Source organism: Barbus barbus (assembly GCF_936440315.1).
Source record: "Barbus barbus genome assembly, chromosome: 27".
NCBI classification, from domain to species: Eukaryota; Metazoa; Chordata; class Actinopteri; order Cypriniformes; family Cyprinidae; genus Barbus; species Barbus barbus.
The window spans coordinates 29,717,462-29,734,267 of record NC_136755.1 but is presented as its reverse complement, the minus strand read 5'-3'; the positions used below and the strand labels follow the sequence as shown (position 1 = coordinate 29,734,267).

The 16,806-nt window shown below is 36.3% G+C and overlaps 2 protein-coding genes across 3 annotated transcripts in view; one reads left to right on the top strand and one right to left on the bottom strand.

Moving 5' to 3' along the window:
- Positions 1 to 16,405, top strand: part of LOC306847556 (A-kinase anchor protein 9-like) — a 124,143-nt gene extending 107,738 nt beyond the window's left edge. The window contains exons 44-54 of the mRNA XM_079381545.1: positions 1 to 8; positions 1,563 to 1,736; positions 2,941 to 3,431; positions 4,630 to 4,741; positions 4,843 to 5,025; positions 8,132 to 8,329; positions 9,193 to 9,425; positions 12,919 to 13,010; positions 14,184 to 14,316; positions 14,975 to 15,108; positions 15,787 to 16,405. The exon at positions 1 to 8 is cut by the window's left edge and continues 100 nt beyond it. Of these exons, the coding sequence (XP_079237671.1) occupies positions 1 to 8; positions 1,563 to 1,736; positions 2,941 to 3,431; positions 4,630 to 4,741; positions 4,843 to 5,025; positions 8,132 to 8,329; positions 9,193 to 9,425; positions 12,919 to 13,010; positions 14,184 to 14,316; positions 14,975 to 15,108; positions 15,787 to 15,830 (1,802 nt within the window). The 3' untranslated portion in view covers positions 15,831 to 16,405. The remainder of the gene's footprint in view (positions 9 to 1,562; positions 1,737 to 2,940; positions 3,432 to 4,629; positions 4,742 to 4,842; positions 5,026 to 8,131; positions 8,330 to 9,192; positions 9,426 to 12,918; positions 13,011 to 14,183; positions 14,317 to 14,974; positions 15,109 to 15,786) is intronic.
- The window catches only part of LOC306847560 (tRNA-dihydrouridine(47) synthase [NAD(P)(+)]-like), a 356,345-nt gene that overhangs the window by 128,984 nt on the left and 210,555 nt on the right, over positions 1 to 16,806 (bottom strand). The gene's annotated exons all lie outside the window — the stretch shown is intronic.

Here is a 16,806-nt window from a genome sequence, read left to right as displayed (position 1 = left end):
AGCTGCAGGTATGAGTTAGGCTTCATTTTCTCAGCTGTTTGCATTTTTAGTCTTAGTCCTGTGTTAAATGTCCTTATAATATTTAGTCAACCTTATCCTATTTAGTTTTAGTCGACTAAGCCAGGGTTAGGCCATAGTTCAATTAGGACATTTAAATCATTTTTATAAACTTGCCTTAGAAAAAAACATCAAGGTGTGCATCTTGAGACAAAACAATGTCATTGATATATTATAAGATTATAAGATCAATCAGTTGAAACAGCTCAGACTTACATTTTAGTCTAGGACTAGGCTTAAACCTTGTCTGTGAATACATTGTACATTTTAGTCTAGTTTTAGTCAAAGAGAACTTTACATTTTAGCAATAAGATTTTTATTAATTAACCATACAGCAGTATTAATTTTGGCAGCCATTTAGGCTTAGTCTTACTCAAATGTTATCATGTTTAGTCAACCTTGTCCTGTTTCTGTTTAGTCAAGTAAAATTTTCATCATGCTGTATAATTGTTAAACTGATAAAAATTAATTTTGCTCAAAATTATAATCGTAATGATTGTCGTCATGTTAGAAATTTACTTTTGCATTTCATGCATTGCACTTTCACCAGCAAGCACAAACCAGTAGACTGTGGACTCATGCATAGTTTATTTGACCTCATCTAGTGTACTGATTTATTATAGGCTTTTTATTATATAAATTAATACCAAACACTTATGCACTCTCTCTGTCTACATTATGAAAACTGCTAAAACAAACTAAAAATATTAGAGCAGTGAAATTCCCAGTAACTCCACTATAATTGCAATAGCCTTTGTTTCTCTATTAGAACAGCAGCGGTTGAGTAAGTGCATTTATTCAGCGATCACAATCACAAACAATACAGTCGAGAAGTCAGAGCGGCTGAGTGACGCTTTCATTTAGATGCTAAACTCCAGCTTGTTTGTCCAGGTTTTCAGATCATTGTCGTTGGCGCTTACATTTACATTTACATTTATTCAAAACGACTTACAAATGAGGTCAATGGAAGCAATCAAAACCAACAAAAGAGCAATGATACGCAAATACTATAACAAGCCTCGGTTAGCTTAACACAGTACACATAGCAAGGTTTTTTTTATTATACAATAAAAAGAATAGAGCAAGCTAGTGTTAGAGGCCTTTTTTTGCTTTTTGTTAAGTGTGTAATAAATAAAAAGAATACATATTTTAAAATGTTATTAGAAAAAGTGTTACAAAACATCACAAATTTAAAATTACTTCTGCAATGAGGAGCTAGAGGTTGCCAGATTGCTGAAAGAGGTTTTAGGCATAGTTTTGATCTTTTTAAATACACTTTAGTCTCATCTTTTTTTATCAATCAAATTGCTTGTTGATATAGTCCTAGTTATCGTTTATTGATCTTATTGTCGTCTCGTCTTCGTCTCATCTTAGTCATGGGAAAAAAGCTTGCCGACAAACGTTTTTCATCATAGTAGAGTGTGATCAGGTGACTGAGCTCTGTGTGTGTTTAGGTGCAGATCATAGTAGAGTGTGATCAGGTGACTGAGTCTGTGTGTGTTTAGGTGCAGTTAGAGGCTCAGAGAGCTCGATCGGTGGAGCTCAGCGGCGCTCTGGAGAAACAGAAGGAGCTCAACACACAGCTGCTGCAGCGCTTCCAGACGAGCTCCATGTCAAACACACAGCCTGAGTCTGAGACACAAAACTCCCTCAAGCAGGCCGAGGCCTCCTGCAGCCAGGCGAGTCAATTACACCTGCTCACTGCCTCAAGAAATAGCCCTGATCTTACAGTACACTATCCATTACTCATCACTGCATGTCGTGCTGTGGAAAAACATGGTTTAATAGTTTTGATTTGTTAATTAATAAAAAAAAAAAAAAAAAAAAAAAAAAAAAATATATATATATATATATATATATATATATATATATATATATATATATATATATAAAAATGCAATAATTTTCTTGACCGTTTTCAAGCTTATGTAACCAAGGCCAATTGGATGGTGAAAAATACAATAAGAAATTATCTAAATTAATAATGGAGTAATACTATTAAGCAATATTAAAATAATACTTTTCACCAGTCATATATAAATTTATATCTGACCTGCAGTATTTGAGAATGCTATGGAAACATGCTTATAATTATATTTTCTATTCAATATGTTAAATGTGTATAAATTAAAAAACAGCAATATTTATAATATTCTATTCGATATTTATATTATAATATGTATTATTCCTAACCCTATATTTTAATGGGGTACATATACATATCTATTACTTTTAATTATATAAATGAGTAATAATATAATGAAAATAACATAATTAATAATTGTATATAATTTATTTATTGTATTACATATTATATGTAAGTAAATATATTATTTTACATTATTTATATATATATATGTATATGTATGTATGTACACACAGACACACAATAAATAGATAATATCTTATATAAATAAATGTTTTGGTATATTGTCATTAAAATGTTTCTTTTTTTTTACAAAAAATTTGTATTTCTCTCCTAAAAGATTTTGTATGTGATTTTGATTATCTGTCTGTGACAATTTATGTTCTCTTTTCCAAAAACAAAAAGCACATTTGCCGCTATAACATTCAGATTATTCCACTTTGTCTTGCTAGATTTTGAATTTATTTCTAAATAAGTTTTTATTTTTATTTTTTTTTTTGTAATTCTGGACAAAATATCTTCCGTATTGTCCTCTCCTAACAAACCATACATCAATGGAAAGTTTATTTATTCAGCTTTCAGATGATGTAAAAATCACAATTTAGAAAAATAGACCCTTATGACTGGTTTTGTGCTGCAGAGTCACATATAAAATATTGAAATTTAAAATAAAATATACGTTTTTAGTAAAATATGAAATTTTTGCCAAAAAATTTTACTCTGTTTTTTGCATGCAGGTGGAGGCCGGTGTTCTCTCTGTGGAGTCTCTCCTGCAGATGCTGCAGATGCAGCTGGCCGAGAAACAGACGCAGGTGGTGCAGATGATGGAGGAGCTGGAGAGACACAAATTAGAGGCGCTTCAGCACAAGCGGCAGTGGGACGAGGAGAAATCCGCCCTCGCTCAGGACCAGGATGCACTGCGGGCGACACGCGGCGGCCTGGAGAGACAGGCGAGCGAGCTGCAGAGAGAGCTGGAGAGAGAGAGAGACAGCGTCAGGAGGCTGGAGAGAGAGAGAGACAGACTGCAGGAGACAGTGAGACAGCTGGAGGACAGAAACCAGAGCGCCAGATCAGAGGATCGAACCCGGGACTGGGTGTTACGGACGGGAGACGCTCAGACGCTGCATGAGGGTCAGAGGTCAGATCCCAAACACATGGACAGCATCCTCAGCAGACTGCAGCTCATCGCCGCCAAGATCAACAGCCTGACCAGCGAAAGCCCAGACAGGTACGGTTTATTAAAAATACAGATAATTTAATCATGAAATTAATATTGTTTTGCATTAGTAAGTGCAGTTACTAATAAAATTACACATGTATTTCTTGGTATGTACATCTGACAGTAAAGCACTGAGATTGAGTTGGGAAGCTTTATAAAATGTATTAACAACAGTAACGTGCAAAATCAATTTTTTTTTTATGGAACATTTTTATATTCTACAGTTATTAAATGTGCCATTATTCTTCTATTGTATTATACTGAACTGACCGACAACTTCAGTCATAATATAAAAAACGCTCTTTACTTGCTTTATCTGTGATTCTGACACAAATTAAAGTTTGTTTTTCTAGGCAATTTGTTACTTTTCTTTATTCATATGCAAAAATGCAAAAATTAGATTTCTTGATGATTTCATTATTTTATCAGTGATTTTATAATATCAAAATATAAAGCAAAAAAGTGGAAATTAATGACTTATAATGCTGATTATATTAGTTGTTTACCACAAAGTATATTATATTATATATTATTTATAACATTATTACCTGTAATCCAGAGCGTTAGGTAAACGGGGAAATCTGATTATCTTCAGCGAACTGGTTCGTTCAGACAGTTCGTCGAACTGTTTCCTCCGTTCAGTGACAGTGGAGGAACTGGAGAGCTGAATCAGTTCATTCACAGGATCAGAAACATTTTGGCTCATTTCCAGTCGGAGTGACTGTCAGGAGTCTAAAAGTGAGTTTTGATTGAGTAACTTGTAGATCTGTGCTGCTCGAGTCGCGAACTGATTCAGAAACCTCAGTCCTATTTGATGAACTGATTCATCCAGTTCACCAAAAAAACAAAAACGGTCCAAATTAATGATGCGTTCATAAACCAGACATCAATCCGTTTACCTGAGGCTCTGGATTACAGGTAATAATGTTGTAAATAATGTTCAGTTTCTTGCACAGACTGATCGTTTCACTTCATAAGACCTCCAAATATCATCAGAAGCCACAGGTATTAATTTTGTGTTGCCTGTTGATGATTTTCTTGACTCTCAAAAGTGCCGGTAGCCATTGACTTGCACTTTATGAATCATTAAGTAGCCCAGTTTCAGCTAAAAATCTTCTTTACTGTTCTACTGAAGAAAAAAGTCAGTTGTGCAGGTGTTGCAGCCCATGACCTGTGTGTGTGTGTGTGTGTGTGTGTGTGTGTGCAGGTTATCTGGCCAAGCGCCGGACCGGGACAGTCTAGAATGGCTGCACAGTAATGTACAGGATGTGATGTCACTGTTACAGCATATCCCATCAGCCCCCTCTGCTCTCCCAGAGGTGAGTGAGCACATTTACATGCCTGTTAACAGAATGTGGCTTATTCATATAATGGACCTTTGTAAATACATGTTTGATTATATACGTGTGTGTGTGTGTAGAGCGCCGCGCTGCTGGTGGGAGGATCGTCCAATCTGCTAAATGAGCGTTTACTCAGACAGAACGCAGAGCTCACGGGATTCGTCAGCCGACTGACAGAAGAGAAGAACGACCTGCGAAACCAGTTACTGAAGCTGGAGGAGGAGCTGCGCAGATACAGACAGAAGAAAACCACCGCCGAGAGCGTGAGTGAACCAATGAATGAGTGAATCAGTTATAGAAGAAAACCACCGCCAAGAGCGTGAGTGAACCAATGAATCAGTGAATCAGTTATAGAAGTAAACCACCGCAGACAGCATGAGTGAACCAATGAATGAGTGAATCAGTTATAGAAGAAAACCACCGCAGACAGCATGAGTGAACCAATGAATGAGTGAATCAGTTATAGAAGTAAACCACCGCAGACAGCATGAGTGAACCAATGAATGAGTGAATCAGTTATAGAAGTAAACCACCACCGAGAGTGTAAGTGAACCAATGAATGAGTGAATGAATTAATCAGTGAATCAGTTATAGAAGTAAACCACCGCCGAGAGCGTGAGTGAACCAATGAATCAGTGAATCAGTTATAGAAGTAAACCACTGCCGAGAGCGTGAGTGAACCAATGAATCAGTGAATCAGTTATAGAAGTAAACCACCGCCGAGAGCGTGAGTGAACCAATGAATCAGTGAATCAGTTATAGAAGTAAACCACTGCCGAGAGCGTGAGTGAACCAATGAATGAATGAATCAGTGAATCAGTTATAGAAGTAAACCACCGCAGACAGCATGAGTGAACCAATGAATCAGTGAATCAGTTATAGAAGTAAACCACCACCGAGAGTGTAAGTGAACCAATGAATGAGTGAATGAATGAATCAGTGAATCAGTTATAGAAGAAAGCCACCGCCGAGAGCGTGAGTGAACCAATGAATCAGTGAATCAGTTATAGAAGTAAACCACCGCCGAGAGCGTGAGTGAACCAATGAATCAGTGAATCAGTTATAGAAGTAAACCACCGCCGAGAGCGTGAGTGAACCAATGAATCAGTGAATCAGTTATAGAAGTAAACCACTGCCGAGAGCATGAGTGAACCAATGAATCAGTGAATCAGTTATAGAAGTAAACCACCGCCGAGAGCGTGAGTGAACCAATGAATCAGTGAATCAGTTATAGAAGTAAACCACTGCCGAGAGCGTGAGTGAACCAATGAATGAATGAATCAGTGAATCAGTTATAGAGGAAAACCACTGCCGAGAGCGTGAGTGAACCAATGAATGAATGAATCAGTGAATCAGTTATAGAGGAAAACCACTGCCGAGAGCGTGAGTGAACCAATGAATGAATGAATCAGTGAATCAGTTATAGAGGAAAACCACTGCCGAGAGCGTGAGTGAACCAATGAATCAGTGAATCAGTTATAGAAGTAAACCACCGCCGAGAGCGTGAGTGAACCAATGAATCAGTGAATCAGTTATAGAAGTAAACCACCGCCGAGAGCGTGAGTGAACCAATGAATCAGTGAATCAGTTATAGAAGTAAACCACTGCCGAGAGCGTGAGTGAACCAATGAATGAATGAATCAGTGAATCAGTTATAGAAGAAAACCACCGCAGAGAGCGTGAGTGAACCAATGAATGAGTGAATGAATGAATCAGTGAATCAGTTATAGAAGTAAACCACTGCCGAGAGTGTGAGTGAACCAATGAACGAATGAATCAGTGAATCAGTTATAGAAGTAAACCACCGCCGAGAGCGTGAGTGAACCAATGAATCAGTGAATCAGTTATAGAAGTAAACCACTGCCGAGAGCGTGAGTGAACCAATGAATGAATGAATCAGTGAATCAGTTATAGAGGAAAACCACTGCCGAGAGCGTGAGTGAACCAATGAATGAATGAATCAGTGAATCAGTTATAGAGGAAAACCACTGCCGAGAGCGTGAGTGAACCAATGAATGAATGAATCAGTGAATCAGTTATAGAGGAAAACCACTGCCGAGAGCGTGAGTGAACCAATGAATGAATGAATCAGTGAATCAGTTATAGAAGTAAACCACTGCCGAGAGCGTGAGTGAACCAATGAATGAATGAATCAGTGAATCAGTTATAGAGGAAAACCACTGCCGAGAGCGTGAGTGAACCAATGAATGAATGAATCAGTGAATCAGTTATAGAGGAAAACCACTGCCGAGAGCGTGAGTGAACCAATGAATGAATGAATCAGTGAATCAGTTATAGAAGAAAACCACCGCAGAGAGCGTGAGTGAACCAATGAATGAGTGAATGAATGAATCAGTTATAGAAGAAAACCACCGCCGAGAGCGTGAGTGAACCAATGAATGAATGAATCAGTGAATCAGTTATAGAAGAAAACCACCGCAGAGAGCGTGAGTGAACCAATGAATCAGTGAATCAGTTATAGAAGTAAACCACCGCCGAGAGCGTGAGTGAACCAATGAATCAGTGAATCAGTTATAGAAGTAAACCACCGCCGAGAGCGTGAGTGAACCAATGAATGAGTGAATGAATGAATCAGTGAATCAGTTATAGAAGAAAACCACCGCCGAGAGCGTGAGTGAACCAATGAATGAATGAATCAGTGAATCAGTTATAGAAGAAAACCACCGCAGAGAGCGTGAGTGAACCAATGAATCAGTGAATCAGTTATAGAAGAAAACCACCGCCGAGAGCGTGAGTGAACCAATGAATGAATGAATCAGTGAATCAGTTATAGAAGAAAACCACCGCCGAGAGCATGAGTAAACCAATGAATCAGTGAATGAATCAGTTATAGAAGAAAACCACCGCCGAGAGTGAGTAAACCAATGAATGAGTGAATGTATGAATCAGTGAATCAATTACAGACAAAAAAAAAAACACAGCCGAGAGCGTGAGTGAACTAATCTATGAATCAATTACAGACAGAAAAAAACTACCGCAGTGAGTGAGTGAACAAATCTGAATCAATTAATCAATTACGGACAGAAGAAAACCGCCGCTGAGATTTATGAGTGAACAAATGAATCAATCAATCAGTCAGTGAATCAATTACTGACAGACGAACACCAAATCGTGAGTGAGGTGAACGAATTAATCAGTCGGTGAATGAATGAATCAGTGAATAAGTTACAGACAAAGAAAAAAACTGCCAAGAGTGTGGGTGAATGAATCAATGAATGAATCAGAATCGTTCTTTTTTGTAGGAGGTGATGTTAAATGTCTGCTAAATGACAAAAGTAAAAGTAAATGTACATACAGACGATGTGGAAGCAGCATTTATAAAGTGACGTTGTTCTTGTGGTTAAACAGAGTTGGAGCCGGGCTGGCGTGGAGCGTCAGGAGCTGGTGGTGTTTTCTAGCGAGCGTGACTCGTGGGCTCAGGAAAGGAATCGTTTGGAGAAGTCTCTCCGTCAGGCCGAGGCAGAATTGACCCGTCTGAGAGCAGAGATTCGCTCCGAGACACTGCGGGATCTGACCGGAGCCGATCTGGACAACACGGCCCTGAGGGTGAGTGCTCGCAACCAATGATCATTTCATCCACCTGAGCAAAAACATTCTTTATTCCAGACCTGTACAGCGCACACCAAAAACTACTTTTAACAGTAATGTGCTATTTATATTTGATTTCACCATTGATGTAAATAAATGATGCACATTTTAGGTTACCAGAGAAAACATTTCTTTACAGTGCTGTTACCAAGAAATTCTATTAAATCAATTCTATCAGTTCTTTATAATAATATAATTATTGCTCTCAAATGATGTGTGTGTGCTGTGTATATTTATTATGTATATATACACACACATGCATGTATACATTTCAGAAAAATGTTAAGTTCATGTATTAAATATATTTATGTATAATATAAATTAAATGAATGTTAATATAGACATATAAATACATGTACTGTATGTGTGTGTATTTATACAGTATATATAATAAATATACACAGTATACATATTACGTAAACAATATTTGTAAAATCATTAAAAATCATTAGGATATTAAGTAAAGATCATGTGCCATGAAATATATCACTACTGTAAATATATCAAAACTTTTTTGATTCGAAAAACGCATTGCTAAGAACTTCATTTGAACAACTTTAAATGCGATTTTCTCAATATTTTGATATTTTTTTGCACCCTCAGATTCCAGATTTTCATCTCAGCCAAATATTGTCCTATCCTAACAAACCATACATCAGTGAAAAGATTATTTATTCAGACCCTTATGACTGGTTTTGTGGTCCAGGGTCACATATTAGACATGGTTTTTAATTAATACAATTCAATTTAACCATTAAAACGGAGTCCATAAAAATTAAAACGAAAAAAATAACTTTTTCGCCACCCATTTGTCTCCACAGAGGATGTATGGGAAATACCTGCGTGCCGAGAGCTTCCGGAAGGCTCTGATCTATCAGAAGAAGTATCTTCTGCTGCTGCTGGGAGGCTTTCAGGAGTGTGAGGAGGCCACGCTGTCTCTGATCGCCCGGATGGGCGGCTTCCCCGCACACACCTGTCTGGAGTCTGTGAGCCATCAGCGCAGGGGCCTCACACGCTTCAGATCGGCCGTGCGCGTCTCCATCGCCCTCTCCAGGTACACACACACCTTCACTGTTCACTAGGGATGTAACGATGAACCGCGAGCCGGTTGAAAATCAATTAAAAAATGTGACTATTTAAATCTGTTGAGATGCCAAACAAATCGCGATACAACTGTTTATATGTATCTCTGAGGAGAACTGACTGTCTTTAGAAAAGTTTACGTGGTATTTTCTTTTCATCTAGTCTCTGAACGATGCATATTAAAGTAGTGTTCATAAGCACAGCTGCTTTGTTTACAGCGGTAAACACAGTATCATTGCTGTTCATGAGCGCCACCTGCTGGCAGAGAGTGAGTCTGCGTCTCATTCAGTCTGCTGTTTCCTTCAGATGTGTTTTATGTAATATAGTTTCACCAAACTAAAGTCAGACCATTCTGTTTTTGCTTCAGATTTTGAAATGATACAGTCTCTAATGTAGATTATAAACTGCTCGTGCTGCATGTACGCTGCTGCTTTGTTTGGATCATGATTAAATGCAGCGGTTGCCACTCATTTTAAATGGAAAGAGCTTAGTTTATATGAAGAGATTTATTTTATTTGTGTAACTTCCTTTTTTGATTTGAGGTTTGTTTTAAAATTTCAATTTAGTTTTGTTATATTTCAATTTCACAAAGAAACGTGCAGCAATAGCCTAATAAAAGGACACCTTTTAATTTACTGTATAATTTGTCTTCAATCTCATTTTGCTAAAAAACAATGAGAAAATCGAATCGTGAGTGGAGTGAATCGTTACATCCCTACAGTTCACATGTAATGGTACAATGGTAATAAGTGTTGATTTTACATATTTTTCAATATGTAGTGATTTAATTCACTTTTAGTAAGTGTTTTTTTATTTTTTTTATTTTTTTTTTTTAAATATTTCTTTATTTTAGTCTTACGTTGTTGTTTTTTTATTTTACATTTTAATTGTTGTAAAATTATTTATCTTAATTTTATATGTTTCTGATTATTTTTTGTTGTTGTTTATTTTCAAAATATTCATCTTGTTTTTATTTTTGGGATTTTTTTTTTTTTTTTTTACATTTTTGGGATTTTGTTCATTGATAGTGAGTGAGTGAGTGAGTGAGTGAGTGAAGTGACATGCATTTAACCCATCCAAAGTGCACACACACAGCAGTGAACACACACACACACACACACACCGTGAACACACACACACACCGTGAACACACACCCGGAGCAGTGGGCAGCATTTATGCTGCAGCGCCCGGGGAGCAGTTGGGGGTTCGGTGTCTTGCTCAAGGGCACCTCAGTCGTGGTATTGAGGGTGGAGAGAGCGCTGGACATTCACTCCCCCCACCTACAATCCCTGCCGACCCGAGACTCGAACCCACAACCTTTGGATTACAAGTCCGACTCTCTAACCATTAGGCCACGACTTGCCCATATTTTATAATTTAATAAATAAATTTAATAGTGATTTGTTTTTATTTTAAAATTATTAGTTCATCAGTTCACATTTTTTGAGAGTTAATTAATTTTAGTAAGTGTTTTGTTTTAATAGTTTTCATTAAATTTTTTTAATTTTGTTAGTGGTGTCAAAATTAGCGCGTTAACGCATGCTATTAATTATTTTCAGATTAACGCGTTAAAAATATTTAATGCAATTAACGCAGGGGCGGGGCTAGGGTTGGCCACCCCATTTGCAACTGCTGCCTCTGTCTCTTTTTTTCTTGCAAAGGATTGCGTTTATTTAGATGCAGAATGTCTTTATGACCACATCAAACGGGAGAAGTTTCAGACACGTGCTCTATACGTCGCCTCCACGCCAGATGCGAGTCAAACAAGCGCGTAAAAGATACTGTGCTCGTAGCGCGCACTCTTCAAATACACGCACTAAGGTGCCGGTGCGCGCTGTAGCCTATATCATTTCATATCATACAGCGAAAGAAACTACGTGCATGCAATGTCGTAGTTATGCCGTCAGTTAAGTCATGAAGTTACCAAAAAGGCGATTAAAGCTGCCTTAAACTGTGTGCATGCATGCAATAGCCTATGTTATATATGCGTCACATTTAAGTACATGTCTCTGAAATGGTTTTAAAAACTGTCCTGAGGCACCCTAGCACTGTCTCCCTCATCTAAAATACCCAATTCAACTCATCCGCTCATTAGTTGAGACTTTCAGACCTGAAGTGAGTCAGAAAATGTAGAGATTTGTGAGAAAATAAGATGCATGTCAGATCCCCATCACCTTCAGCAGCAGCAGCTTTTAAAGCAATAGCAGGCAAATAAGTTAATAACCAGCTGCTGTGATGTCTATTAATCCAAGAACAAAAGAAAAAAGAGGAAATCAATAACTTTTATAGTTTTAAGGGGTTCATCTATATTTAATTTAGAATTTAGTGTTTGGTAAGTATTCATTTTCTGTATATTTCTGCTGAAGGGCACAGCTAGCTAAATATGTCATTTATTATAATGGGTTCATGTGAAGATTGTTTTAAGTTCACTTAAATTAGACGTTAAGTCTAATAAATGTTAAAATTGATCGCTCTCAATTATACTGTAATGCTGAATGGCTGCAGTCAATGGTTAAATATTCAGGGGGCCAAAATTCTTTTTTTATAGAGACATCAGTAGTATTGATATCAGTGATGCTGGCCTTCAATCATAAAAAAGATACCATTAAAGAAATATTACAAATATACTGTCTTTATGTTGTTTGTACAGTGTACATTTGAAGATTGTTTATTTAAAAACTTGAATGTTAGGTGGGGTTAAGCGTGATTAATCACGATTAATTTTAGAAAAATGTGTGATTAATTAGTTAATTTTTTTAATCGATTGACAGCACTAAATTTTGTGTTTTAAGTCATTTTTGGTGTTTTAATTGTTTTTAATTTAAAAATGGTTTATTTTAATTTGTATGATTTATTTTTAGTAAAGTGGTTTTCATTTAATTGTTATTTTAAAAAATGTTTATTTTAATTTGTATGAGTAATTGTTTTATTGTGATTGTTTTTAAAAAATATATATATTTATTTTAATTTTACATTTTGGTGATTTTAGTCTTTTGTTTTCATTGCTTTATTTTAAAATTATTTGTTTATTTTAGATCTTAATTTTTGTGATTTAATTTTTTATCAGTATTTTGTTTTGATTTGTTTTGATTTTAAAGTTATTATAATTTTTCATTTTTGTGATTTGTCATTTTTAGAGTTTTTGATTAGTTTTATTTTATAATTATTTTAAATTTGTATGTGTTTTATTTTGATTGTTTTTATTTTTAAAATTATTTACTTTATTTTTACCTTTTTATAATTTAATAAATTTAATTATTAGCTTTTCCTCAAACCCCAGTTTGGGAATCCCTCTGTTAAAGTTGACCGAGCCATTAGCGAGATGTTTCAGGTTTGCTCTTTAAATTTGACGGTCAAGTCACAGAGTCCTGTTTAAAGACGGTTCTGGCTTCAGCGTGATGTAAGTGTATTATCTAGTGGACACTGATTGTCTGTAATGCTGGATGAACGCTGTCTCCTGCAGGATGAGGTTTCTGGTGAAGCGATGGCAGAGAGCAGCTGGAGGAAGTGTGGCGTCTCAGATTGTCAACAGAAACGGCCTCGCTCAGATCACAGGTGACAGTCTCACATCACACACACACACACACCTGATACAGGACAACACAGTTTTAGGAGCAAGAAACATGTCGTCTTACTGCTTGATATTTTTATTGAAACCATGGTACATTTAATTTTTCTGGTTTCTTTGATGAATAGAAAGCATTAGGGATGTAACGATATTATCAATATCGCAATATGGCGATAGCAAAACTGTCTCGATATTATTATTGTCACAAGACGATATGAAACGATAGGTCTTCTGGGTAAAACGTGGGCCATTATGCTTTGCATAGATGCAAACTCCTCACCTTTCAGTGACAACTCACCTTTTTGAGATCAAAATAAGGTCACCTATGAGATTTTCTTAGATCCAATGAGTGTTTTTATGAGGCTGGGGGGGGGGGGGGGGGGGGGGGGGGGGTAAATAAAGAACTGGTTTTGTATAATATTTTCTTTACTCTTTAAATCAAAAGGTAATATTTTATCTATTTGGGGTCTGAGATGTGGGAACGGGCAAAAAATGTGCATTTTAGGTCAGCATCGCCGTCTAATCAGCCAGTATTGTCTAAAATAGCCTGCATAGCACTTCATCTTTATAACATGGGATTTTGACCAAATATATTCAATCCTGATTTTTGTAAAATGTTGCAACAAGAAGTTAAATGTGTTTTTGTTTTTTGTGAAAAAATAACTCTTTTGGACATATAAGGTAAAAATTTAAATAAACTTTAACTACATATGAGCATGTAAAGCAAATATGTGACCCTGGAGCATAAAACCAGTCATAAAGGTACATTTGTCTAAATTGAGGTTTATACATCATCTGAAATACAATATTTGGCTGAGATGCAACTATTTGAAAATCTGAGGGTGCAAAATAATCCAAATATTGAGAAAATCATCTTTAAAGTTGTTCAAATGAAGTTCTTAGCAGTGCATATTACTAATCAAAAATTAAGTTTTGATATATTTTATGGTAGGCAATTTACAAAATATATATATATATATTATTTTTTTTTTTAAATAACACAATAAATATTGTATCGTGGACTTTATATTACAGTATTATCGTATCGTGAGATTTTGATATCGTTACATCCCTAGAAAGCATTTATTTGAAATAGCAATGTTTTGTGACATTATAAATGTACGTATGAAGTATTAATTTGTTGTGTTAAATGTTGACAGAAGGTGCGGATGTGAGGAACGAGTCGTCGTATCTTCACCCCGGCGGTGTGGAGGCGTTCAGAGAGAGACGAGCGACCAGCCGCGGACGTACGGGACGAGACTCTCCTTGCTCCGCTGCATCGCTCCAGCACAGGTGCAAACACACACAAGCATTCATTATATACAAACATTGAAATATTTCACATATATTGCATATTGAAATATGAAATGAAGTCACTGTTTTAATGAGCAAGTCATTCATTCTGGTGATTTGTTCAAACATCTGATTAATTCAGAAACAAAGCTTTGTGAATGAGTCACTGAATCATTGACTCACTCGATTCATTCAGTTAATTCTTTCAACATTCATAAAGACAGTCATTTGAATTGTTTCTGAATGAGTCGAGTAAATCAATGATTCAGTGACTACTTCATAAGGACGCTCAGTTGATTTGTATCTGAATGAATTAGCCAACTGAACAAAATGAGCGACTCACTGAATCACTGACACTCGATTCATTCAAACAGTTCATTCATTCAGAAACAAATCAAATGACTGTCTTCAATGAGCCACTGAATCATTGACTGACTCGATTCATTCCGACAGTTAATCCAGAAACTATTTAAATGACTGTTTTTATGGATGAGTTACTGATTCATTGACTTACTTGGTTCGTTCAAACAGCTGATTTATGTAGAAACAATTCAGATGACTGTTTTTATGAATGAGTCATTGAATCATTGAGAAATGAAGTAAGTGAATGCATCATGTTCATCAGTAAGATGACGGACAGGTCTGTTTGGGGCTGTAGGTTTCACTCGATGGCCGGTGATGGCGGAGGTTTGCCGTGTTCACACCTGCAGAACTATGACCCTGACCGCGCTCTCACCGACTACATCTCTCGTCTGGAGGCTCTGCAGAGACGTCTGGGCAGTGTGCAGTCAGGTAACCACGGCAACATGACCACGTCACCATAGTTACAGGAGAACACTGTTATCACGATGAGGCCCCGTTCGCACCAAGAACCATAACTATAACCATAACGATATTAGCGGACGATATCATCTGTTTATTCTCAGCACACGCTCGTCTGCTGCTTCTCGATGGGTGTCAGTGTTTGTATCGTTCATCACCTGAAAAAATCATTCTGAAAGTGATGCCAACAATATCATTTCTCTGTGCCTTTATGGTTATAGCTGTGGTGTGGACTCTGCTATTCTTTAATATTGAGAGATTTTTAGAACGATATCTTTATCATAATCTTTATAGTCACTGTGTTTGGTGTGAACGGGCCTTTATTGAGTACATTGTTTTCAGGATTCTTTGATGAATAGAAAGATCCAAAGATCAGCATTTATCTGAAATTTTATATCATTTATATGAATATATATTCAATATATTTAGCATTTTTGTATATTTTGCATGTACATGTGTGTATATATTCTGATATAGATTTTTTTGTATTTTTTATGCATGCATATATATATATTATTTATTTTAGTATTTTTTATACCCATTGAACAGCTGAAAGCATGTAAAGCTTTCTGAATGACAATAATTAAGATATTATGTAGAAATAATAAAGGACTAGATTTGATTTCATTAAGGACTGTTTTCCCGCAGGTTCCTCTTCGTACGCTCAGTTGCACTTTGGAGTCAGAAGATGAAGGTCTTCATTTACATTGAAACTGGCCTCAGTTGCCTTCTCTTGTGCTGAGCTGCTGTGCTTTTGTATTCTGGCCATAAACCTGTACAACTCTGTGGGACCAAAACCACGTTTGTTTCTTTTGTTGTTTTGTGTTTGTGTGAATCATCTTATAATCAAGCTCTCGTTGGCAGCACTTGAAACCGCTTCAGCGTCTGTACATTAGTTCTATACCTTATTTGTTGTTAAAGGAAAGCAATCATGTTACTGTATATTTGTGGAATGCTAATTTAAGTTGATTAATTTAAGAGGTGTTGAGAGAGTTTGGACCAGGACGGCTGCTATCGGTCTCTGGATAACACGGCTGCTGCGCTTAACGACGCTGTACTCGTCAGAAACACACCAAACCAGCCTCGTTAAGGCTTTCAGAGCAGCTCGCTGTTATCAGATACTCTACACTGTGTTTTATTCGCTCGCTCCCATGAGAAGACCAGAGGACATTTGTAGAAGACATATTTTTGTAAAGGTAGGAGCTTCGGAATTTATGGGTATTTTGTCAAAACTGAAATAAAACTTAATATAATATTTGAAAACTGCCTTTGACTCCGTTCTCTTTTTCTGTATCCTGGTTCATATTTTTGAGTATGATACTTTATGTAATAATCATTTATGCATGACTGTGGACTAAAAATGGTCTTTTCAAAACCTTTCTTTTTCATTGGAAATCACTTCATTTATTGGAATTATTAACAATTCAAAAATGTTTATCAATCATTATTTATAAAAGAAAACATGGACTGAAAACTGTGTAACAGGAGAACAAAACATTTATAATTATATCAATAATCACTGATTTCACTTGTTTTATGAGCTAAATATGTATTTCATGATGACCCTGTTTATATATATGACGGTTGTTAAGGCATTTGGAAGTTAAAATGTTGAATATTATTATTATTGATATGTTTTGTATGTATGTTTATGCATATATTAATTTT